This window comes from Taudactylus pleione, unplaced genomic scaffold, assembly GCF_031769625.1.
Source record: "Taudactylus pleione unplaced genomic scaffold, aTauple2 ptg000412l, whole genome shotgun sequence".
Lineage (NCBI taxonomy): Eukaryota > Metazoa > Chordata > Amphibia > Anura > Myobatrachidae > Taudactylus > Taudactylus pleione.
In genome coordinates, this window is record NW_028284814.1 from 547,601 (window position 1) to 574,853 (window position 27,253).

General features: G+C 47.4%; 1 protein-coding gene across 1 annotated transcript in view; it reads left to right on the forward strand.

The window, feature by feature from the left end:
• Positions 1–27,253, forward strand: part of MED27 (mediator complex subunit 27) — a 227,465-nt gene that overhangs the window by 178,779 nt on the left and 21,433 nt on the right. The window contains exon 5 of the mRNA XM_088447040.1: positions 24,406–24,513. Coding sequence (XP_088303166.1) covers positions 24,406–24,513 — 108 coding nt within the window. The remainder of the gene's footprint in view (positions 1–24,405; positions 24,514–27,253) is intronic.

Genomic DNA, 27,253 nt, shown 5'->3' on the forward strand with positions numbered 1-27,253 from the left:
GCAAAATTTGGCGAATCCGGGCTGCCGTAAAGTGCGGCCACTGCCGCGATGACTTGCACCAGTCAGGTCATCGCGGCTAATAGCATTGACCCCCAAAGAATGCGCGACTGCAATATCCACTAGGCGATTGAACGATAACGACAGATAGGGCACATTCAGGGATGAGGGAGGGTGTCTGCACTGAATGACCTATCGCTCAGTGTAGGCACAGTACATTATGAGGAACGACTCTACGATTACAGTGTTGTAATCGTACTGTCGTTCCTCTATCGACTAGTGGGTACGCACCTTTAGGTGGCAGCACAGTGAGATCCTTGCTATGCTGTTCTGATTACAGAAAATGGCTCCAAAGGTTGCAGGATGTGAAGTGCATAATTTGATACTCTCACACCCGTATTTAATTAAGAGTGTGCCAACACTTTCTCCGATCTTGCTAATGTATCCTAATGAGAATCATACTGAGGCATTTCTGCAAGTACATCTAATTAAATCATTCCACATTCCAGGAGCCTTTCCAGCGCTCGTTATGAGATCACAGCTCACTGCGTGTATTTACTCCTGTTATAACAGCCATTACCTGCTTTTCCGAAGGTTATTACAGCCGTTTAATAAAAAGGGCTTAGGTGTTGGAGAGCTTCACGTTGTTCCTTTACAGTTACAGATTAAGGCAGAAATTCCACATAGGTTTTATTTTTTTGCCCTATTTAAATAACAATAAGTTAGGTACCTGTTAAGCCTCCAGGGTCTCATGTAGTGTCGGACACTAAATGCATCTTGTGCCTTTCTGTAGCCATCACTTGTTCCTTATCCTACTGCTCATGGACTCCAAAAAGTCTAGCGCTTCTTTAGGGATGAGATATTCATTTATGTATCATACCTCCCGACATCTGGGAAATGAAAGTAGGGACAACAGGCGTGCGACAAAGATGCGCAGCTCAAAAAGGAGCATAGCAGGCCCCCATCGTAGCCACTGATAGCAACGCTGCCTTTACACCCAATCCCAGCCCCTGATAGAGACGCTGCCTTTATCCCATCACAGCCCCTGATAGAGACGCTGCCTTTACACCCAATCCCAGCCCCTGATAGACGCTGCCTTTATCCCATCACAGCCCCTGATAGACGCTGCCTTTATCCCATCACAGCCCCTGATAGAGACGCTGCCTTTATCCCCATCACAGCCCCTGATAGAGACGCTGCCGTTATCCCCATCAAAGCCCCTGATAGAGACGCTGCCTTTATCCCATCACAGCCCCTGATAGAGACGCTGCCTTTATCCCCATCACAGCCCCTGATAGAGACGCTGCCGTTATCCCCATCACAGCCCCTGATAGAGACGCTGCCTTTATCCCCATCACAGCCCCTGATAGAGACGCTGCCTTTATTCCCATCACAGCCCCTGATAGAGATGCTGCCTTTATCCCCATCACAGCCCCTGATAGAGACGCTGCCTTTATCCCCATCACAGCCCCTGATAGAGACGCTGCCTTTATCCCCATCACAGCCCCTGACAGAGACGCTGCCTTTATCCCCATCACAGCCCCTGATAGAGACGCTGCCTTTATCCCCATCACAGCCCCTGATAGAGACGCTGCCTTTATCCCCATCACATCCCCTGATAGAGATGCTGCCTTTATCCCCATCACATCCCCTGATAGAGACGCTGCCTTTATCCCCATCACAGCCCCTGATAGAGACGCTGCCTTTATCCCATCACAGCCCCTGATAGAGACGCTGCCTTTATCCCCAATCCCAGCCCCTGATAGAGACGCTGCCTTTATCCCCATCACAGCCCCTGATAGAGATGCTGCCTTTATCCCATCACAGCCCCTGATAGAGATGCTGCCTTTATCCCCATCACATCCCCTGATAGAGATGCTGCCTTTATCCCCATCACATCCCCTGATAGAGACGCTGCCTTTATCCCCATCACAGCCCCTGATAGAGATGCTGCCTTTATCCCATCACAGCCCCTGATAGAGATGCTGCCTTTATCCCATCACAGCCCCTGATAGAGACGCTGCCTTTATCCCCAATCCCAGCCCCTGATAGAGACGCTGCCTTTATCCCCATCACATCCCCTGATAGAGACGCTGCCTTTATCCCATCACAGCCCCTGATAGAGACGCTGCCTTTATCCCCATCACGTCCGCTGATAGAGACGCTGCCTTTATCCCCATCACATCCGCTGATAGAGACGCTGCCTTTATCCCCATCACATCCCCTGATAGAGACGCTGCCTTTATCCCCATCACAGCCCCTGATAGAGACGCTGCCTTTATCCCCATCACATCCCCTGATAGAGACGCTGCCTTTATCCCCATCACAGCCCCTGATAGAGACGCTGTCTTTATCCCCATCACAGCCCCTGATAGAGACGCTGCCTTTATCCCATCACAGCCCCTGATAGAGACGCTGCCTTTATCCCATCACATCCCCTGATAGAGACGCTGCCTTTATCCCCATCACAGCCCCTGATAGAGACGCTGCCTTTATCCCATCACATCCCCTGATAGAGACGCTGCCTTTATCCCATCACATCCCCTGATAGAGACGCTGCCTTTATCCCCATCACAGCCCCTGATAGAGACGCTGCCTTTATCCCCATCACAGCCCCTGATAGAGACGCTGCCTTTATCCCCATCACAGCCCCTGATAGAGACGCTGCCTTTATCCCATCACATCCCCTGATAGAGACGCTGCCTTTATCCCCATCACAGCCCCTGATAGAGACGCTGCCGTTATCCCCATCACAGCCCCTGATAGAGACGCTGCCGTTATCCCCATCACAGCCCCTGATAGAGACGCTGCCTTTATCCCCATCACAGCCCCTGATAGAGACGCTGCCTTTATCCCCATCACAGCCCCTGATAGAGACGCTGCCTTTATCCCCATCACAGCCCCTGATAGAGACGCTGCCTTTATCCCCATCACAGCCCCTGATAGAGACGCTGCCTTTATCCCCATCACAGCCCCTGATAGAGACGCTGCTTTTATCCCCATCACAGCCCCTGATAGAGACGCTGCCTTTATCCCATCACAGCCCCTGATAGAGACGCTGCCTTTATCCCCATCACAGCCCCTGATAGAGACGCTGCCTTTATCCCATCACATCCCCTGATAGAGACGCTGCCTTTATCCCATCACATCCCCTGATAGAGACGCTGCCTTTATCCCCATCACAGCCCCTGATAGAGACGCTGCCTTTATCCCCATCACAGCCCCTGATAGAGACGCTGCCTTTATCCCCATCACAGCCCCTGATAGAGACGCTGCCTTTATCCCATCACATCCCCTGATAGAGACGCTGCCTTTATCCCCATCACAGCCCCTGATAGAGACGCTGCCGTTATCCCCATCACAGCCCCTGATAGAGACGCTGCCGTTATCCCCATCACAGCCCCTGATAGAGACGCTGCCTTTATCCCCATCACAGCCCCTGATAGAGACGCTGCCTTTATCCCCATCACAGCCCCTGATAGAGACGCTGCCTTTATCCCCATCACAGCCCCTGATAGAGACGCTGCCTTTATCCCCATCACAGCCCCTGATAGAGACGCTGCCTTTATCCCCATCACAGCCCCTGATAGAGACGCTGCTTTTATCCCCATCACAGCCCCTGATAGAGACGCTGCCTTTATCCCATCACAGCCCCTGATAGAGACGCTGCCTTTATCCCCATCACAGCCCCTGACAGAGACGCTGCTTTTATCCCCATCACAGCCCCTGATAGAGACGCTGCCTTTATCCCCATCACAGCCCCTGATAGAGACGCTGCTTTTATCCCCATCACAGCCCCTGATAGAGACGCTGCCTTTATCCCATCACAGCCCCTGATAGAGACGCTGCCTTTATCCCCATCACAGCCCCTGATAGAGACGCTGCCTTTATCCCATCACATCCCCTGATAGAGAAGCTGCCTTTATCCCCATTATGTGTGATCCCCATTATGTCCGATGATATCTAGGTGAGAACTACACTCCTCTTGGGATCCACACCTGGCCGCTGTGTTAGATTGGAAATAGAGGAACCAGGCCCTGTACAGGTCTTGCGTCCATATCTTTTGGTAAAAAAAAGGCCAAATTTGCAGCTACACGTAGATATAGGGGAGAGGAACCCGTCTCTTTTCTCTGTACACTAAAACAAGCTCAGTGCAGCATGGAATCAGGACTAGAGGTCTCTATGTAACGAGCAGCTGAAGCATTCTTCCTTGTTATATGTTCAGCTGTTGCCCACAGGCTGCCTGCAGGTCTATACTGTCTGGTACGTATTGATGTACTTGATCTAATGGAGATGCAGTCAGGAAGCCGACTGTCGAAATGCCGACCGACGGCTTCCCGACATTCAAATCTCAGCAATGTACTGACAACAGGCGTCGAAATCCCGACGCCTGTCATTAGACCTACGTCGGGAGCCCGACGCCCGGCATACGATCTAATGTTCCTTATTGAAACCGACAAGCATCTTATTTCTAAACGGGTTTAATGCTGCAGGGAATCGCTTCCCAAGTCACACCAGTCTTCCCTAAAACAGCATTTCACAGGTCTTATTGCCTATAGTGAGCTCATCGCAGGTCCCAACAGCCGGCTCACCCCCTCTGCACCGAGTGCAAGCCCTGTATAATAGCTCATTAGGTGAGACTGCTGATATCGTGTAACCTTTCCGGTAACCTTATAGAGACGTAAAGGGATAATTGCTGTTACTGGTGTTTATCCAGCAGAATAGCCCTCACCCATCTGCCCCCCCCCCCTCCTCCCTTGCCCTGTAGTCCATGTTGACTCTGCTCTCAGAATATGCACTCTTGCAATTAAGTTGGATTAATGAAAAGTAAATGCCAGGCTCTCCTCTAAACAATCCTGGTAAAGACACTAATTAGCATGCCTGTTTGTTTTAGCTGCTAATGGCTTAATTGCAACCTATTTTGCTATTTACAAACAAGTCTTGTCAAGTAGAAGTGAGCATTTGTAGGGTAGACTGAAGGAGAACAGCGGGCACAAGATGAGGATGGTGAGCTGGGTGGGGGGGGGGTGTTTTCACACCTTGCCTGGCAGCTACTTGCACCGTTTATACAGATGTTACCCCAGCTCCTCTTTAGCGCTTAAAGTAACAGTCTCCATTATTTCCATTCAGTCACTTTCAGTTGGTTCTTTCGGTGGTAGGATAAAAACGAATGTATGCACTGTTAGGAGTGGCGGTGGGTTGCAGGAATGTACTTCCAGAGCTCTCACTTTCACGGTGGGTGCTATCCGAATTAGCATGGCACCTGCAAGGTTGCAGCTTCCCATTAACCGCTCGTTTGCGCTAAATGAATTTCACTGATTCAGGAAGGCTTTGGTCCTAGTCTCCAATTGTATGAGAGGTAATACTCGGATTAATGGTTAAATTTTTTTTTTTCCTGTGCTTTAACACATAGGTGTGAATTAGTTCATTTAGGAACAGAATTTTTTGTAATTTTTTTTTGTTTTGTGGTTTTCACGTTACCTAGCGCATACAGGGGGCCTGATTCACTACGGATCGCTATCGCAGCTGCGATTACGCACGCCCATCGCCGCTTTTGCACATCCGTAAGACCTCAGAATCCTGTGTATACATCGGTAACATCGGAACCCCACGCAGATTTACAGCAGGTCTGCACCTTATGATGAAACCGGGAGCGTCTTTACCCGGAGAAACGCGTCAAGGCAAAGACTTTTATCACACTCGGATACAGTATTCTTCCTCTGGAATGTGCATTCATTGGCAGCCGAAGGACACGATGTGCAAAGGACATTAGCGCAGCCTGAGACGGAGGGCTCAATGCTCATTACACACCAGACGATACAATTAGAAAGTATGGTGGTTGCTCAAATCAGCTTAGTGATATTGCCCAGGTGCTTGTAAAGAGCGCAGTTTACACTGAACCAGAGGGAAAAAAAAAGGGATATTCTCTAGAGCACACTGCAGCAATATTGGTAAAAATACTTGAATCTTACATGATAATAGAAATTCAGAGGTATTGGTTACATACATTTGCAAATATATGAATAAGCGCCGGGCCAGCGTCAAGGCTCCTCTATACCGGCATCCCTAACATTATGGGGTTCACGTCCGAGGCGCAAGGCACCCCAAAAGAATCCAGCCAAGGACCATTCCCAGGGCGCATCACAAGAAAATTGGAAGAAAGGTGATAGTGAAGTGTAAAGTATTGATGTGTAAAAGATAATAGATAAGTGTTAATATAATAATAGAGAATGAAAATTACAAAAATAATAAAGAAAAAAAGAAAAAAGTGATGAAAAAATATCTGTGAATTAAGTGATGATGTCCTGAAAAAGGCAAAGCCAGAGCAACTCCGGGGGCCTCACGCCCAAACGCTCACCCCAAAATAATTCTTGCCACCAAATAGTAGCACCCACTCTGGGTCATATAATTACAATTAATATACTACATAATATATAAGCCGAGAGCTGACTCACCTAGGAGGTACCCCAGAAACCTCCAAATGGCACTATACGGACCAGCCATTCCTCCCAATGCTGACTCCCTTCATGCCTCTCAGAGCTACTACTACTTTAGTCTGCTACTACTTCTACACCAGACGATACTTCAGCGCCAAGCCGTACCACTACACGTGAGCGGCTTTCCATCTACCGCCAGGACTATCATGAGCGGCAGCTATTTGGGAATTGGTATGAAATACCGCCGGCCGCATGGCCGGTGGTTCGATACTCGGCAGCGCCTGGCCGATAAAAGCAGAGTTCCCGGCAGCAGAAGCCCGACAGCGCTGGAAATCCCGATCGTCGCTAAGGTAAGTGTAAACTAACCTAACCCTAACCCTCCTTAGGGGTGCCTAACCCTAACCTCCCCCCCAAGTGCCTAACCCTAATCCCCCCTCTAAGTGCCTAAGCCTAAGTCCCCCGAGGGGGTGCCTAACCCTAAGTCCCCCCCCCAAGTGCCTAACCCTCCCTCCCCCTAGCCTAACCCTCCCGGGGGGGTGCCTAACCCTGAGTCCCCCCCGCGGCTGTCCGCTCGCGGCACCCGGCGTCGGGGAAATGACAGGCATCTAGATATAGACGCCCGGCATTTCACCCTCGCCGTGATAGGACAGTTGGGAAGCCGGCTGCCGGTATCCCGATTGTATACCGCTAGTGACAATGAGGATGACCGCTGACTGTTTCTTACTCCGTCGATATTGGACAATTACTTTATCCTCCATTTACTGTCATAGGGAATATATTCCTCTGATAGAGGTTATAAACCCCTCAGACCAAAGGATTTTTGATCTCAGGCAGTGGGCTTATAATTGAGCTGGACACTGTGGACACATTTCAGGAGAGGGACTTTTATTGGCAGTTCCGTATTCCGTCTCATTGTGGCTAATGTGCTCTTTTATCCGCATATCCCGAACGCATTGTGTCTGTTTTATGTTTCTCCAACCACTCCCCCATCACCACCCCCAATTGCTGACGCTCTGTGCTCGTTCTGCGATGGTTTTGTATTGGCGTAAGTGATCGCAGTGCTAACTCACACAAGCGTACTGCGTGCATGCACAACCGGGCGATCTGCGTACGATGTTGCAATTGCGACCCGTATTGAATCAGACCGCCTTATTGGTAGGAGGCAGACACTGAGGGAGATGTATGAAGGGGCGTCATGGAGTTTAGTGGTATCAGCGCTCGTTATGTGCGCTAATATCGCTTCTCCCCCATGTATTAATATAGGGTCGGGTTGCCGTTGTTATCGCCACCGCTATCTACAAAATAACGTGCCTATGTGCCACCCAGTTTATGGACGGTCAGTAGCACCGACCGTTCCGACAGCTGCAGCTATCGAAGTCTGATGCAGAAATAAATGCAGGTATTCGTCTGCGGCCAGAGTTGGCTGCGCCGCCACCGTACGTCTGCTTGTGAAAGTAACGGTCATGGCTATCGCCGTGTATCTGCACCAGCCGCCTCCTTGGGGTAAGACATCCATATCAAATCAAATGGAACTCTGCATATGCTGAACTCTAGATAGCCCGCAATACCTTCTACAGGCCCTCAGAACGACGTCGCCCCAATCAGATGTGTCTGAGATGCATTACGTTGTCGCCCCAATCAGATGTATCTGAGATGCATTACGTTGTCGCCCCAATCAGATGTGTCTGAGATGCATTACGTTGTAGCCCCAATCAGATGTGTCTGAGATGCATTACGTTGTCGCCCCAATCAGATGTGTCTGAGATGCATTACGTTGTCGCCCCAATCAGATGTGTCTGAGATGCATTACGTTGTCGCCCCAATCAGATGTGTCTGAGATGCATTACGTTGTCGCCCCAATCAGATGTGTCTGAGATGCATCCTACTCTGAATCTCCCTTAGTAGCTCAGTGGTGTTCAGTTCAGACACACATGTAATACAAAAAATGGCAATATCCCTCCGCAAAACGGACCTACAGGGAAACGGCCCCAAAGCTTCTTATTTTTTACCGTTGACCTAGCAACTGTTTTTAAAACTCTGATTTTGGAATTATTTTTTGTTCAGGCAGTTTTCCTGCCCCTGTGTGTGGGCATTCTAGTTTGTGATGGCTGGGGCACATGGAGTCGTTGAATTTTCCCCTCGGAGCGGTGGCAATGGGATTCAATTGGAAGAAATCTGTCAATGGGACATTTATGAAAACTGGTGCAGAGAACAGGTGTGACGCTTCTGGGTCTAGGTGTAAAGATTTTTTTGTCTGCGGAAATGGTGACTACTCCCTACGCCCAAACTGTTTTGGACATTTCGCAGATAGCTTTGAGAGGTAGTAAAATATGATTACTGGAAGTGACTGTGGCCAGATAATCCGCTCCATCCGCGTGAATCTAGGCCCCTCATTCTCCCATTAAACAAGTTCAAGGTCATGCGAATGGATTGGTTTGGTTGCAGCCTCCCTTCAAAAGGAAGAGGGAACTTTTGGAAATTCTTTGTAAACTTTGAGCGCTATATAGGGAATCTGTATGTAATGGCTCCGGATGTGTTCACGGTGGGTGTAATAACGACTCCGGAAGCCCCAACAGTGGAGATCCCGACTGGGACTGGTAAGTACCCTAACCCTCCCTTAGTGGTACCTAACCTCCCCCCACTGGTCCCTAACCCCCCTTCCCGCACCCTAAACCTAACCCACCCGGGGGTGTCCCTAAGCCTAAGTCCCCCCGGGGTTACCTAAAACTAACAGTCCCCGCTTATCTTCGTTCTGCTGTCAGGATTTCGGTGTTGGGATTTAGACGCCTATCTTAAGTACCAGGTCGTACTTCCAGCTTCCGGCATTCCGGACGGTGGTAAGTTAACCACATCCCCTATCTAGCTACCCTATTGAACTCTCTTAGGGGCCACATTTGGAGATGCTTCCGTCAGACTGTTTGATCTGAAACCTGAGGATTTTTGCAGGATCATTTGATTCATTTGAAATCTTATCCCGTTCCTGGTCTCTCTGTGCCTCATCACCTCCTCTCCTCATCCCAGATGCCTCAGAATACTTAGAGCCATATCCAATCAGAGGCGTAAACGTTACGTTTTCGCATGTGTAAACTCAGGGGGTCATTCAGACCCACTCGCGAGCGACAGTACGCTTGCAAGTGGGTCGATTGTCCCCACTGCGCATGCGCACGACGGAGGGAGCTCCGTCGTGCGCATGCGCGAGACCCGGCAAGCGAAGGACTTTCCATCGCTCTGGGTCTCGCACCAAAGGGGGCGTGCTGTCGATGTTGATTGACAGCACGCCCCCTTTGGTGGGCGTGCCGGGGGCGTGCCTGCCAGACGGAGGCGTTCCCATGGGAACGCCTACCGTCTGAAGCCGGCCCCACTGACATCACTAGTGATGTCAGTGGGAGTGATTTTGGCTCTGATAGAGCCAAAATCACTCCTGGGCTTGTGGTTGAGAAACCCGACCACAGGGTTTCACTCGCAAGTCCGATGGTCAAGACCATCGCGACCATCTTGTTGGATGCTCGTATATGGTGACCCACAGCTATACGAGCGTCCAGGAGGATGCTCCATTTTAATGGAGGAGGGCCCTGATTCAGAGCGAGCGCTCTGGTCAGAGCGTCCGGCTCTGAATCAGGGCCTTAGTGCACTGTTGGCCCGAACCTGGTACTTTTCGCACGTTTGCCTACTCCCGCTATTCTACTACAAAAGACGTGATGCGGCTTTCTTACGACAATTCTCCATGTTGTTAAAGCTTACATCCACATGCCGATATTACTGAGCGAAGTCATAATCGTGCAATCGCTCAGTAATCGTGCGCTTTTTTAATCGGAAACAACATCAATCATCAGGTGAACATATGCCGGTCCATCTATTGATAAGGACAGATTGGGCATGTTCACAGATGATGGAGGGTGCCCACACTGAACGATCATGTTTGTAGGCACAGCACAGACTGAAAAAGTCAGACTAATACTTCAGTGTAGAAGTTTAGTAAGGAACATAACCAAAGGGTTTGGAGATCTTTTTCACCCCTAAACTGACATGTCATTATTGGCTGATTTTAAGCTAATTAAAAAATGATTTGCCAAATTAGTCATTAAGGGGGGGGGGGGGGGGAGGGTGCCCAAGGGGTTCTGAATTAAGTCCCGACAATTATGTCTAAAAATTGAGGTTTTACACAACTTTTCACCTGCCCTGAAAACATTTAGCACCTTTGGACTATGGAGAATTCGCACATGCGAAAAGCCACGGCTAATACACTAGCGCGGGGGCATGATATAAGAAATAAACAGTAATTAGTTAGACAATGTCTAGATAGACACCAGATTTAGACAGTCAATAGTTAGACAGGGAAAAAAGTTAGACACAGACAAAAGTCAGACACATTAAAGTTAGACATGTAAAAAGTTTGACAGGGTCAAAAGTTCGGCACAAAAATGGTCGACAGTTACATTTTTTTTATTTTTTTTTTAGCCCTAATCTTCACCCTAACCCTCCCCTTGGTGCCTAACCCACCCTCCTGGTGCCTAACCCTAACCGTCTGGGTAAGTGCCTAAACCTAATCCTAAAAGAAAAAAAAATGTCGACCATTTTTGTGTATCTTTTTCATGTCGAACTGTTGACCCTTTCGAACTTTTTACATGTCTCACTTTAGTGTGTCTGACTTTTGTCTGTGTCGAACTTTTTATCCTTGTCTAACTACTAACTGTCTAACATCTGATGTCTATCTAGACATTGTCTAACTAATTACTGTCTATCTATAGTCCGGAACCCCTAGCACGGTGCGTTACCTATAGTGGCTAGTTGGATATAGCCCTTAATCTTTCCCGCATAGTTGTTGGCGTTGTAGGAGCTGCATATTACACCCTAGACGTGTCTGGCGCTCTCCACTGCTGGCTCTCCGGCACATCTCCGGTAATTGAATCATCCGCAATACTATCTTTGTCCTTTTGTCCCGGTTTTCATAAATGGCTTCATGTGTCATGCTAGATCATGGCATTTAAGCACTAGACTACTCTTTTGTGGGTATTAGTGCACCTCTTTAAATTTCCAGTGTATGCTCTCTCATCTTATCTTATATAGAAAATTCATTGGTCTGTTTGTCTGTCCGGTCATGCATTCGGACACACCTACACCAATTGGGATGAAACCAACGCAAGGTGGTCCAGTTGGATCCTGGCCAGGTTTTACGGGGTGAGGGTCCCGGTCGGACTTCCTGTTTTTGTTCGCTAGGCAGAATTTTGACCCGGGGAGCCTGTTCTGGGCCTTCCACTGGATGGATTTGGATGAAAACATCACAGAGGGGTGGCAATTGGTCTGGGATGCCTAACTTAATAACTTAGAGATTTGAACCTGAGCAACGTCGGGTACTTAAGCTAGTAAAACCTATATTTTCCAGGGTCAAAAGAGAATATTATTTTAAAATGACTTGCTAAGAGACACGAGCTGATCTGTGTCGGCATCTGGCTTTCTAGACGGCAGATGTGTTCATTTCAATTTTATTATGTATTTTTAGCCTTTTTTTTTTTTTTTTTTTTAATACCTTTTGGAAATAAAACAACACTAAAATAAACCCGATTTGAACAGTACCATTATCCTCCCGCTGGAACGGCCAGGCATACATTTCCATTCATATTAATTGAATTGAAAAATGACCTTGCACACGTATTGATTTGAATTAAAATTTTCCACATCAAGGTCGAGTTGGCTCTCGTCCTACAGGCGAAATATTAAAAAGCAAAGACCTGTCTAACCGTGTATTGACGGAACAAGTTTAAGACGTAATGGGAAAAGTTTTCTCTTCTACGAGAAGAAGGCTGTCATCATTAATACCGCTCAAGACGTAGAGTTTCTAAAGGCCGCACATAGTTAATTATACATTCTTGGCTTTGATTTCTTTATTTACTCTGAATTTGTGTACGGCGTTGCTGGTAGGTGTTTCAAGAGAGGCTTTCTTGAATAATTGTCTGCTTGGAAAACAAAAAAATCTTTGAAAGTCTTTCAAATTAAAACACTACGGCTCTGTATTGTAGTAGGTGCTGGTAAAGCTACGCAAGTAATCTAGGATTTTTCATACTTAACTGGCCAGCAGGGGGAACAAAACTGGTTAGTGTGTATGGTACAGGTGTGCCTTTTTTGCACTAGATGCATGACGCAACACCGATACCTAGTTTCGGGCTTTCACGTCTTTTTAACGCTGCTTGACGCCTTTTCCACACAACGTGACGTGTTTTTTTTGTGTCACAGCCGCAAACAATCCGGATTATAGTGTACGAAGGGCTTAGAATTTGTACATTTCTCCCGATCATGGCAGCGCAATGTTGCGTGGTGGGATGCATGGCACGGCCTAGTCATATTGACGTTGTCGCACTGCTATAGCAGGCAAATCTACTAATGGTGTATAGGGTAAGCATACTTTGTGGTTTTATCGTGTTAGCGAAACAGGCATAAATTCCGTAAAAAATACTGAAGAAAGGGACACTCGGCGCGGTTTAGGCACGGCGCAAATCAGGCGATATATTGAATGATGTGTCGCTCAGACACTGATCGGAACTATATATTGTCCATATGGCTCAGTGTGTACCCTCAGTCGTGAGTTCACGTGCGTTGCCAGCGACGTCCCATCAGATATCCTGCATGCCAGATGGGACGACCTCGTTGATGACCGCATACAGGTGAATGCCGGATGGAAGTTTATATTGCGGGGTTGTACACCGGATCGTGAAGTGTACACAGCCGCCCAATAAATACCCTTCCATCAGGCGCGTCGTTCTGATGTGTAACCTACTTTAGTCACAGTTTCTGTGGCGTGCCAAGCGGGGCTATTTGAGGATAGGTTAACGAGGACACATCTGTATGTGCTTAGCTGACTGTATAGAAGTATAAAATACTCAACACTAAGGTGTTTTTATATTCGTTTATTTAGAATGACTGTCACTGCGCAATGTTCCACAGACTTGCTGGGATGTAATCCTATTACCAGATTTTGCAGTAATTATATTTTTTAAAATCAGATAAAAAATGTTTTATTATTTTGTTTGTTGTAAATAATATATTTATAATTTTATATACATGGTGGTCATAATTAAACATTAATGAATTAAACGTCCCCTATTCAGAGCTCACTGTAGCTCGATCTAACAACCAGAATGTTGGTAGGTGCACTGAGTAGGACATGGGGTGCAAAATTCCGCGGCAAAAAAAAAGATTGCAAAAGTGACCGATACTGCAAATATTTACTTATTTATTATCAGTTTCTTATATAGCGCAGCAAAGTCCGTCGCGCTTTGGAGCTGTACAATGTGAAAACTAATGTTCAGACTTACTGTTCTAAACTAAATTAATAATAAATGTTTTGTTACTGTATTATCAGTGTAATGCAATAAAGGAAATTCGTTCATTACAGTTTAGTCTTGTTCATATGTCTGTGCATTCTCACACTGTTTTCACGTTACACTGCACCATGTTCCCTCTATTGGCGAAATTTTGCACTAATTTTTTTTTTTTTTACTACTTCCCATATCCTAAATAGTCTCTTACCAAATTAGGTGACATTCTGGTTGTTAGAATCGGGCTACAGATTAGGGATGGCCATTGACCATTGATATTTTATTGCTGATTCTTTTACCATCGATGGTGGAGATCTAATTGATCTCTGGCATCGATGGTGCAGAGCCATGAAATGTTTTTTTTTTTTTTGCTCCACGTGTCGGGACACAGAACTTAACTCTGTTTCACCCCAAAGCTCTGTTTTGCGCTGCTGCCCGGTAAGTATTAGGGATCACCATCAGTGGATGAAACCATCGATGGTTCCCGGATTCATACTGTTGAGGTCAGCCACCAATGATACCATGTCCATCGCTAATACAGATAGCTCTGAAAAGGGAAGTTTAATTATGGCCACCCTCTATAAATGTGTTGTATGTGTATATATGTGTGTGTGTGTGTCTATATAGAGATATATATGCATGTGTGTCACTCAGGGATGCTTAATATCATAACACTCACGCAGTAAGTGTCAACGTTTCAGGGCGCAAACCCTTTTTTCAAAACTGAAATCAAAAGGGAAATAACAGTAAATCGAAAACCAGGTGTTAATTTTCTGTAGTGTCTAGTGGGTGGCCTGAAACTGTTCATATGATGAAACCTCCTCTGTAGATTTGCGTTTACTAGTTTCTATATATATGAGCGGGGCTTCCATCTTCTGTAGACTGCAATAGCAACAGCGCCACCTAGCAATGAAAAGATATATATTGAAGTGAAGAAAGTTTTTTTTAAAGTTGTAGCGTACCAATGGCTGAGACTACTTAGGGACATACTATCTGACTATCTCGGCGTGTATACATGCAATAAAATATCCATAGAACAGCATTAGATGAAATGTAGATTGGTCAGTGACATCCCTGCATTTCCTGTACTCAGTGGGGATGTCACAGGCTTCACTGTCTATTATAGAATCCTACCCCGCTTGTCGCCAAACTTTTAATGGGCAGGAGTCAGTGTTATCCTCAGTAACTCAGAAAGATAGGAGTACCATACCTTCCAGTCTTCCAGTGTTCCAGGATATGCCAGCACATACATTGGCTCTGAAAATGTGCACTGTTGGGTGATATTTGCTATGATAATCAGGGGTATTTCTAAAATGTTCTGGAATTACTAGTTGATGTGGGACCTCCAGGTGATGATTTTAAACAGAAGTGTCCTAGGGGTCTCTAGCCCCATGCATCACTGTAGAACTCTGATAACATAATGATAAAGTCTATCCTTGTAGCAGATGTGGACTATAGTTTTATTGTCCATTTTACGGTTTGTTTGTTTTTCAGAACATTTTAATATGTGATATTTATATACAGTCCGGTCCATAAATATTGGGACATTGACAGAATTTTCAGATTTTGGCCTCTATTCACCACCACAATGGCTTTGAAATGAAACAAACAAGATGTGACTTAACTGCAGACTTTCAGATTTAATTTGAGGGTAATTACATCCAAATCAGGTGAACGGTGTAGGAATTGCAACGGTTTCTATATGTGCCTCCCACTTTTTAAGGGGCCAAAAGTAATGGGACAAACTAAACAATCCTAAATCTAACTTTCACTTTTTAATACTTTGTTGCAAATCCTTTGCAGGCAATTACAGCCTGAAGTCTGGAATGCATAGACATCACCAGACGCTGGGTTTCATCCCTGGTGATGCTCTGCCAGGCCTCTACTGCAAATGTCTTCAGTTCCTGCTTGTTCTTGGGGCATTTTCCCTTCAGTTTTGTCTTCATCAAGTGAAATGCATGCTCAATCGGATTCAGGTCAGGGGATTGACTTGGCCATTGCATAACATTACACTTTTTAGCCTTAAAAAACTCTTTGGTTGCTTTTGCAGTATGCTTCGGGTCATTGTCCATCTGCACTGTGAAGCGCTGTCCAATGAGTTCTGAAGCATTTGACTGAATATGAGCATATAATATTGCCCAAAACACTTCAGAATTCATTCTGCTGCTTTTGTCAGCAGTCACATCATCAATAAATACAAGGGAACCAGTTCCATTGGCAGCCATACATGCCCACGCCATGACACTACCACCACCATGCTTCACTGATGAGGTGGTATGTTTTGAATCATGAGCAGTTCCAAGGAGCAGTATTGCTACCGTCACTATCAAGGAGGCATGATAGCTCTGCGATTTCCTGGGGCCAGAAAGGCTAAGTTGGGGACAAAATTTAAAAAGACGCAGTCTAGGTTCAATGACTCTCATTAAAATGACGCTCATTATAATTTACTGTCTGGAGGCACTTTGTGACGCTTTTGTGTTTGTAAACAGAGAGAGCACTGTAACGATTCCACATTCCGCATTAAACGCTCCGACACTATGTACAAACGGGCTCTGCCTTTGTCCATGCAAACAGGAGTGACTGCACAAAATGAAGTCATCAATAACCGTCATAATAATAAACATCTTTATAGCCAATATACAGTATCCTTATTTGCCCATATAAAATGTCTGGAAAGATGGAAGGCAGTAGCCTTGCTTGGCGAGCCCGGCCCGCTATGAGAACGTGCGATATCTGCCATCCCTACAATGTCAAACAAGGACGCTCGGCACTTTCGTCAGACAAGCTAGAACAAGGGAACACACTACACAAACTACAGCGGGATCGAAGGAGCATCCACAGCCTTAGGAGCAACTTTGAAGTTAAGAAAATGTGAGGTGCTGAAATATTAATTAAGTGCACATTACAATACATCGGATTAGAACTGGAGAGCTTCCGTCGGCTCCGCGCGTGAAACTTTTGAGGGTGTTGAGATCGCTAGGATTTCTCCTGGTCGCTAAACGACCTAATTATTTCAGTAAAAAAAAACCTCTCATTTGACAAGGGATCATCTGAGAAAATAAGTTTAGCCGGCTGGCTGTGGGGCTTGTAGGATCCTTAAACTTTGGTGACACTTTCCTTTCCTCGGGAGGGAATTGTGTTGGTGGATATAAATATACATTTTCCTATATCAGTCTCTGTAACGAGGCATAGTCAGTTGCCTTTAATTCACACTGATCGCTGCTGGCATACTGCAGACTTGTTCTTACACCAACCAGAGCGGCCAAACGTTGCCCAAACCTGCTGGTGAGCAGTGTGCCTGTAGCTAGCTCCAAGGAGGCAGGGGGAGCTGCTGGTGAGCAGTGTGCCTATAGCTAGCTGCATGGAGGCAGGAGGTGCTGCTGGTGAGCAGTGTGCCTATAGCTAGCTCCAAGGAGGCAGGAGGTGCTGCTGGTTAGCAGTGTGCCTATAGCTAGCTCCAAGGAGGCAGGAGGTGCTGCTGGTGAGCAGTGTGCCTATAGCTAGCTCCAAGGAGGCAGGAGGTGCTGGTGAGCAGTGTGCCTATAGCTAGCTCCAAGGAGGCAGGAGGTGCTGCTGGTGAGCAGTGTGCCTATAGCTAGCTCCAAGGAGGCAGGTGGTGCTGCTGGTGAGCAGTGTGCCTATAGCTAGCTCCAAGGAGGCAGGAAGTGCTGCTGGTGAGCAGTGTGCCTATAGCTAGCTGCATGGAGGCAGGAGGTGCTGCTGGTGAGCAGTGTGCCTATAGCTAGCTCCAAGGAGGCAGGAGGTGCTGCTGGTGAGCAGTGTGCCTATAGCTAGCTCCAAGGAGGCAGGAGGTGTTGCTGGTGAGCAGTGTGCCTATAGCTAGCTGCATGGAGGCAGGAGGTGCTGCTGGTGAGTAGTGTGCCTATAGCTAGCTCCAAGGAGGCAGGAGGTGCTGCTGGTGAGCAGTGTGCCTATAGCTAGCTCCAAGGAGGCAGGAGGTGCTGCTGGTGAGCAGTGTGCCTATAGCTAGCTCCAAGGAGGCAGGGGGTTGCTGCTGGTGAGTAGTGTGCCTATAGCTAGCTGCATGAGGCAGGAGGGTGCTTCTGGTGAGCAGTGTGCCTATAGCTAGCTGCATGGAGGCAGGAGGTGCTGCTGGTGAGCAGTGTGCCTATAGCTAGCTGCATGGAGGCAGGAGGTGCTGCTGGTGAGCAGTGTGCCTATAGCTAGCTCCAAGGAGGCAGGAGGTGCTGCTGGTGAGCAGTGTGCCTATAGCTAGCTCCAAGGAGGCAGGGGGTGCTGCTGGTGAGTAGTGTGCCTATAGCTAGCTCCAAGGAGGCAGGAGGTGCTGCCGGTGAGCAGTGTGCCTATAGCTAGCTCCAAGGAGGCAGGAGGTGCTGCTGGTGAGCAGTGTGCCTATAGCTAGCTGCATGGAGGCAGGGGGTGCTGCTGGTGAGCAGTGTGCCTATAGCTAGCTCCAAGGAGGCAGGAGGTGCTGCTGGTGAGCAGTGTGCCTATAGCTAGCTGCATGGAGGCAGGAGGTGCTGCTGGTGAGCAGTGTGCCTATAGCTAGCTGCATGGAGGCAGGAGGTGCTGCTGGTGAGCAGTGTGCCTATAGCTAGCTGCATGGAGGCAGGAGGTGCTGCTGGTGAGCAGTGTGCCTATAGCTAGCTCCAAGTAGGCAGGAGGTGCTGCTGGTGAGCAGTGTGCCTATAGCTAGCTGCATGGAGGCAGGGGGTGCTGCTGGTGAGCAGTGTGCCTATAGCTAGCTGCATGGAGGCAGGAGGTGCTGCTGGTGAGCAGTGTGCCTATAGCTAGCTGCATGGAGGCAGGAGGTGCTGCTGGTGAGCAGTGTGCCTATAGCTAGCTCCAAGGAGGCAGGAGGTGCTGCTGGTGAGCAGTGTGCCTATAGCTAGCTGCATGGAGGCAGGAGGTGCTGCTGGTGAGCAGTGTGCCTATAGCTAGCTCCAAGGAGGCAGGAGGTGTTGCTGGTGAGCAGTGTGCCTATAGCTAGCTCCAAGGAGGCAGGAGCTGTTGCTGGTGAGCAGTGTGCCTATAGCTAGCTGCATGAGGCAGGAGGTGCTGCTGGTGAGTAGTGTGCCTATAGCTAGCTCCAAGGAGGCAGGAGGTGCTGCTGGTGAGCAGTGTGCCTATAGCTAGCTCCAAGGAGGCAGGAGGTGCTGCTGGTGAGCAGTGTGCCTATAGCTAGCTCCAAGGAGGCAGGGGGTTGCTGCTGGTGAGTAGTGTGCCTATAGCTAGCTGCATGAGGCAGGAGGGTGCTTCTGGTGAGCAGTGTGCCTATAGCTAGCTGCATGGAGGCAGGAGGTGCTGCTGGTGAGCAGTGTGCCTATAGCTAGCTGCATGGAGGCAGGAGGTGCTGCTGGTGAGCAGTGTGCCTATAGCTAGCTCCAAGGAGGCAGGAGGTGCTGCTGGTGAGCAGTGTGCCTATAGCTAGCTCCAAGGAGGCAGGGGGTGCTGCTGGTGAGTAGTGTGCCTATAGCTAGCTCCAAGGAGGCAGGAGGTGCTGCCGGTGAGCAGTGTGCCTATAGCTAGCTCCAAGGAGGCAGGAGGTGCTGCTGGTGAGCAGTGTGCCTATAGCTAGCTGCATGGAGGCAGGGGGTGCTGCTGGTGAGCAGTGTGCCTATAGCTAGCTCCAAGGAGGCAGGAGGTGCTGCTGGTGAGCAGTGTGCCTATAGCTAGCTGCATGGAGGCAGGAGGTGCTGCTGGTGAGCAGTGTGCCTATAGCTAGCTGCATGGAGGCAGGAGGTGCTGCTGGTGAGCAGTGTGCCTATAGCTAGCTGCATGGAGGCAGGAGGTGCTGCTGGTGAGCAGTGTGCCTATAGCTAGCTCCAAGGAGGCAGGAGGTGCTGCTGGTGAGCAGTGTGCCTATAGCTAGCTGCATGGAGGCAGGGGGTGCTGCTGGTGAGCAGTGTGCCTATAGCTAGCTGCATGGAGGCAGGAGGTGCTGCTGGTGAGCAGTGTGCCTATAGCTAGCTCCAAGGAGGCAGGAGGTGCTGCTGGTGAGCAGTGTGCCTATAGCTAGCTCCAAGGAGGCAGGAGGTGCTGCTGGTGAGCAGTGTGCCTATAGCTAGCTGCATGGAGGCAGGAGGTGCTGCTGGTGAGCAGTGTGCCTATAGCTAGCTGCATGGAGGCAGGAGGTGCTGCTGGTGAGCAGTGTGCCTATAGCTAGCTGCATGGAGGCAGGAGGTGCTGCTGGTGAGCAGTGTGCCTATAGCTAGCTCCAAGGAGGCAGGAGGTGCTGCTGGTGAGCAGTGTGCCTATAGCTAGCTGCATGGAGGCAGGAGGTGCTGCTGGTGAGCAGTGTGCCTATAGCTTGCGCTGAGATCTCCTGAAAGCACCCTTACAGTTTAGGTGCCAGTAGTTAAAGTTGAATCTCCAAAGATTATTCTTTCAATCATTGTCTAAATCCTGAGCATTCGGGCATCTTGGAACCGCTTTAAGAACCTTGCACATCTCCCTAATTCCCTTGCCCAACCCTGGTTCCTACACCTTCCAGCTTTGTACGATACCTAGTTTGCAGCACTTCTTACCAGCCGCAAATCTCTCTAATACAATTAGGGCAGGAGCAGGTTGCACACCTGACAACCTCGTGCGTGTCAGAATCAGTAATAGACACCCAGGCCCTTCCCGATTTGTGTCTTAACGTCTTCCGAGACTCTTTGACCTACTGTGTGATGGAAAGACAGGGGACAGATAATTGTTCTGCGACCTGCAACTTATATCAGAGCTTCAGGCAGAAAGCAGTTTGGGGATTTGACAGAATAAGCTGAGGGCGGAGGAAACGTTTGGATGCATCTATATTTTATGCTCAGCGTTGTGAGAGGTTGACAAAGTTTTTCTTCTTCCCCAGATCTGTCTGGGGCTTTCAAAGATGTCGATCTGTCATTTCATCCCCTCCGCATGCCAAAGCGGTGTCACAGCTTATTAGCTGTCCTGATGGGAAGATGCGCAAAGTCCCCTTACCACCTGCATACCCTCCCAGCATTGGGAATTAGTGTGGAGGAGAGAGGGAGGAGGGATAGGTACTGTAATGCAGTGGAAGCTGCCAGGGTTGCCGGCAAAATACAGTCTTTCCAGCCGCCCGCAGTCCTGGTGCTAGACTTCTTTACTTAAATGACGTCTAATCATATTGTATTGGGAAAGCATCAGGCAAGTGACATGTAATTGAATTCGCAATTTACTTAATTAGAAAATAAATTAATTTGATCACTTGAAAATATTCAGAATGCTACAGTAGCTTTTGCCAAGTTATAACTGCGGGTGTTACTGTCTATGATAATATTTGCATAGCTATTTAATTAGAAGTTCGTAACGTCCATCCAATCAGCTGTTACTGCCTGTGGGTCCAGTAGAGGGCATGGAGGCAATTTCATATTAATTTGGGAGGGGGCGGGGTGATTTTGTATTGCAGTAAATTTTAATTGTGGAGCAAGTACTTTGTAGAGATCTATAGCAACAGTGACACCCAGAAACTATAAAAGGAAACTGAACTAGTAATTACGGATTCCGGCGGCTTAGCTTGAGATGTCTCCAAGGCGGATTTCTTTTCGCAAACCTATGTGATCAGCCTACCGTAATTGCGTTTATAAGCGATGCGCAAGCTGATGATGACAGCTCGTGTCTAATTGAATCTGCCCCTAGGTGTTGCGTCCAGTTCTGTTCACGAGGGCACAAAAACACACTACTGAATCCATGGACATCTTGGCATTAACCAGAAGTGCTAGAACTCACCGTTCCTAATCACTATACTGTTGACGCATCATGTCAATGCAGTTAGGCATCAGAGACTTAAGTTCTAGAAAGGTGGTATTCACAGACACAGGAGTAACAGTTTGTTAACCGGGTAAAGATTCATCATTTTGAAAAACCGCTCGATGTATCTCACCTAGGGAGCAGGGCTCTTCCATAGTATTTTGGTAATAGTGACACAGATCGCACAGCAGAAATGACTACTTGGAACATGGGTTCCTCTCCTGGCCCCAGCTGTACCCCGAGCTTAGTATGATCACCCCATCCGATGTTGTAGTGTCAGAGGCACAGTTTTTGTCGATTTAACATCTGCTGAAATTATCTCCATAGATCACATTGTGGCACCGTCATGTGTTTGGTCATAAACGTATCTCTCAATCTTCTGCTTTGTGCTGATTATCTGACCCCTGTATTTATTCCCTGAGCCATTTATTGCACCAGATAGTATACAAACCCTATCACGCATGTGTTACTTAGCGATCATTCATCCCAGGGGGTGACTGCACCTCATATTTCATGTTCAAACTTGATGCATTGGGATATTTTGTGCCAGATTCTTTGCATCCTTGATCCGTCCGCTGTTTGTAGATTGTGCCATGATTCTGGTCCGGTCCGGTCCGTGCAATTTTGACAAGTGCTGCTGGGTCCGCACCCTGGCTGGAGCAGGGCAGTGCCACGGGCAGCTCTACAAGCGCGATACGTATTAGACATTGGTGGTTGTGTTTTATGCCTTGCTGCGTGAACAAGCCTTAGCTGTAGATGCTTATACTTGGGTCTGCTATTACATGAGATGCCATGATGGAGAAATGGCTAAAATCTCTCTTTACATTATGCATATAGGTGTGCCAGGTTTGGGTTTATACTGCCCATCTCTAAGCAAGTGTACACGTTACACAGGGTTTGCTGAATGAATCTCTTAATTGTTTTGGTGGCCAGTTTAGCAGCAGGGAGTGAACCCTTTCAGTCTGCCATCTGGGCGTGCACGGTGCCAGCTCTGTTCAGCAGCCATTCATGCCGCTAGTGACCCAAGGCAGACCTGGCGCGTCTGCCCTGGCACAGCAACACAGCACACTTGGGCAGGCAGTCCTGCAAGTGGAAGAAACACGCCGCCGTGCCAAGTGGATTTTTCCGGGATGAAAAGTCCTTTATACTTCCGCCAGTCCCATAGACCTGAACTGAATATCAATATGTCATGTAATGATATTTCATTGGCTAATTAGTCTGCCAGATGGATCGCGCAGGATCTGAACCCACTTTGTCCCCAGGAGACACAGATTGATGAATTTAACAAAAAAGGCCTCAAATATAAATAAATAAAAAAATATATATATAAATGTATTTCCTTTTCACCAACTGTCAGAACTCATTAACACCAAAATATTATTTGTTTTTGCTATAATGAGACCCAAACTGCACCTAATATTTCCATCTAGAAATTTGCATTTCTTTACTTTTTTGTTTGAAGAACTCCATCCTGTAGGCAGAGAACGGATTTGGAGGAAGGTCATATAGGTTCAACACTGTCCACTTTAGTTATTTAAAAAAAATAATAATTTCCATGCACTAAACTTTTATACCATGTGTTCGGGTGTGATATGTATTACCGCCGGCCGCATGGAAATCCCGATCGTCCTAAGGGTAAGTATTTCCTAACCTAACCCCCCCTAACCCTCCTTAGGGGTGCCTAATCCTAACCTCCCCCCCCCCCCCTGTGCCTAACCCTAACCCTCCCTTCCCCTAGCCTAACCCCAACCACCTGGGGGGTTGCCTAACCCTAAGTCCCCCCCCGGGAGCCCTAAACCCAAGCCCCCCCCCCCCCTAGTCAGGATAAAGCAGTCTGGAAGCCGGCGGTCGGCTTTTAGACCGTCGGGTTCCAGACTACAACCCATGTGTTCAATAAGGTCTTAATTATTGCTGTTTATATATAATATAAAAACATAGATGTATTATGTACTTATTATTATTACCAGCTATTTATATAGCGCAGACATATTCTGCAGCGCTGTACAGAGAATATTTGGCCATTCACATCAGTCCCTGCCCCAGTGGAGCTTACAATCTATGTTCCCTACCACAGGTTCACACACATACACACTAGGGGTAATTTTGATGGGAGTCAATTAACCTACCAGTATATTTTTGGGGTGTGGGAGGGAAACCCACGCAAGCACAGGGAGAATATACAAGCTCCACACAGTTATGGCCGTGGTGGGAATCGACCCCGCAACAAAAGCTTGACCTACGCATTGTGCCAAGAAAGCGCCATCTGCGTGTATTTGTCATGCCCTGGGCGCAGTGCCCCTGCTGTGCCTAATTCTAAACCCAACTGCGGTCGCTGAATTTGCAAGCTATATATTTACACTCTATCAGACGAGTGGGGCTCATCCTGGCGAATGTCTTCCAAAATGTAAGCAGGAGCATTGGGTGTTTTTTTTTTTTTTATAAGTTGTTTTTTTTTTTATTATTTTGTTTTTGAATTGGTTGAAGTAGAAAACCCCATTAGAGAGGTATGGAGAAAGCGTAACATTTTTATACCTGATGTAGTTTAAGTAATAACATTTGTTTTTACTTGTAAGAGGGGTATCTACAGTAAGTCTGCAAATGTCTTCATAGATGTGTGTCACTTAGCTGTGTGCCAGCTCCTGTGTTTTTCTACCTGTACTGTGCATTGATTTGCGGAGTTACCGGTCTCCTTTTGCGCATCATCTCCTCATACTAATGCTTGGCCAACATTCTAGTCATGGTCTCTTACTGGAGAGCTGTCCGTGGAGCCACCGCCAACTTATACCGACTTACGGGCTTTAAATTGGTTACCTGTCTCCTGCTGTACAATAAGCACGGCATGGACTTGGGCTCAGTAGACCACTATCTATGCTGGTACAACGCTCTCCCTACATTAAAACTGTAAAAACTCTGTTCTCTCACTGCAGGTGACGCTGGGAAAAGTTTTGAAAGTGATCGTGGTGATGCGCAGTCTCTTCATCGACCGCACCATAGTGAAAGGTTACAATGAGAACGTGTACACGGAAGACGGCAAGGTAAGAGTGACCGAGTATATCTAGAATCCATAAGGGCAGACACCTCATGCTCTCTGGCGTGGCCTTCTGTCTGTCTGCCATATAGGTCTTAGTGGGAGACGGCGGTTTCCCAATCAAGGGGTCATCCTGTGCCACAGCAAACGGTATCTACACAGAGGCGTCTGTGATATTAACAGAGCCGTCAGGGCACGTCGCTCCCCTCCCACCCTCCTCGCTCCTCCGTGTTGCAGTTTTGTCACATTGGGGTTATGCGGGGATAGCTGTTCCCCATATTTATTAACGAACTAAAGGCCAGACAAGAACAGATGAATGTGTTTAAAGAAAAAAAAAAAAAACAAGGAAACAAAAACCGTTCTTGTCCACTGGAACATTCTGACTGATAATAAATTAATTTTCATTTTCACAGCCGAACGTGTTCACATAATTGGCTTTTTAGTTTTAACACCTCGAATACCTCCATGGCGGTGGTGGCGTAGTCTGTGAGTAACCGGCATGCTGGGAGTTATAGTGTGACCGCCGGAGAGCTTTACGTCATGGATCGCCCTGCGCTTTGCTGCCTTTTCGAGTTGCTGTGCCAGCTAGGGGAAAGGGTTAAAAATGTGATTGCCGTGTAGCTTAACCCATGCCTTGCCAGGATACGATCTGGAAGTGAAACGACTCAACTCGGTCAGTCCAGCGCCCCCTGGGCCACGTCCAAGCGCCCTGCTTTATTGGAAAACATTAATATGGGAATCAGGTTCCCTGACTGATTATAGCTCACACAATGCTCTGGCGGAACCCAAAGGCCACATTGTAATGAGCCGAGTTGCTGCATGAGCTGTAATTAGCATGCAGATGTTTTACTTCTGCCTGCCATGTTTAGTGCTATGCTGTGCAAATTGTATATGATACAAAGTCTGCAGTGGGGGGTGATAACAGGCACCCAGGGTTGTCCAACATGTGGCACTCTGACTGGCATATATCCCCTATCCATAAGGGAGCATGCTTACGTGAGTTACCTGACCGAGGACACCATAATGCCACAATGCTTTGACTGTATGTGTTCTGCGTAAGGCGGTATACCCCACAGCATGCTGAATTGTTAGCTGTCTGTAGGGTTAATGGGTAGAGTAGTACCAGGATCAATGGTTTCTGCCAGTCCAGAAACAGTATGCCCTCTGCAAACCTCTCAGAAATCTCAGCCCCTAATGGTTGCCCTAGGGGGCAGAGTTTTATCATGTGCACTTCAGACTTCCTGTCTGTAACCCTGCAGAAGTACTGTACCCTACAAAGTGCTTTTTGGGCCAACAATAGCTGAAGAGAAAAGGCAACGAGGCCACATACAGATCGCAACATAAGTGTTTTCCGGCATTCAGCACCATTGGCTTTGCTGTTCCTGATGTCTTCCGCCAGGGAGATCACAGTGGCACTCTATATACACCCCAGCTGCAGCTGATGGCATCACTCATGTAAAATAATGCAAACAGGCATCGGATATAGATTTGTTGGAATCTATATCTGCTGTCTGTTTGCATTATTGTACCTGAGTGATACCATCAGCAGCCACTGGTTTGTATATATTTCTGTATATATATATATATATATATATATATATATATATATATATAAATAATAAATAATATGGGACTGTAACAAGCTTTTTGTTTTTTCCATAAAATGATGTAGAAACTGCATTTTTTGCATCATTTTATGAATGGTTCCTATGTACTAATAGCATATCGAAGGAGATTTCACGGAGATCTCCTGCAACAGGCTAATTAGCACTGCAGCCGTATCACGTTATTATCAACGGAAACTGCGGTCTGACCCCTATGTACTATACTCCAAAAAGCAAAGCTTCTCAGAGTTTGGAGTCTAGCCTGAAAGCAATGCAGGGACACATTTCTAGGTCCTACTACTCACAATAAGGGACATTTGTGTGTTATATTGCTGTACCACATAGTATCTGACACGTCTATTAGGTAAAGTCGGTCACAGCGGTGATCGGCCTTTCCATTTATTCGACAAATTTGGGCTTAAAGACTTTCTTTACTTCTGTTTAGCACTTTGCGGGCGACGACTGCCTTCATTTTGGCCGAGCATCTTACACATTTACTCATAGGTGGTGTTAATGCAGGAATATTTCAGCTGAGTCTAAACGTTATACACTACTTATATGCAGACACCACCCAATGGGGGATGCACCCAGAAATTATACTGTATAATGATAGTAACACAGACATGCTCCTCGTTACGATTTTCCATACATTTGACAAATTCTGCAGGCTAAGGGGCCTATGTATTAATAATAGTGGCAGTGACGCTATTATTATCATTCAGTATAGCGGCAAACTTTAAAAAATTTTTTAACTAAATTATCTCCCCTATGTACTAAAGTTAACTCGCAGGTAGAGCGGTAGCGATATTCGCTGTCTCTACAAGTAACATCCCTGGCACATGGGAAGAGCGCTTGACGTTTTCGAAAGGCTCCTCCAGAGAATCTGACACTGCGCATACACATAAATCAGTGGGATCAAATCCCGCAAAGCTTTGCTTTTTTTTGAGGTTGGTACATAGGGGTCAGACATTAGTGCTCACTGATGATAATAACGTCTGCAGCAGTAGTTAGTAGTGGCAGCTCCAGAGGTGGGGCTGTAGTGCAGTCCAAAATTCAAATAGGGGAGCCGCACCAACTGCCACTCCAAACGCTGCCAAACATAGATGCCTGGGATCACTGGCAGTTGGTGTGACTCCCCTATTT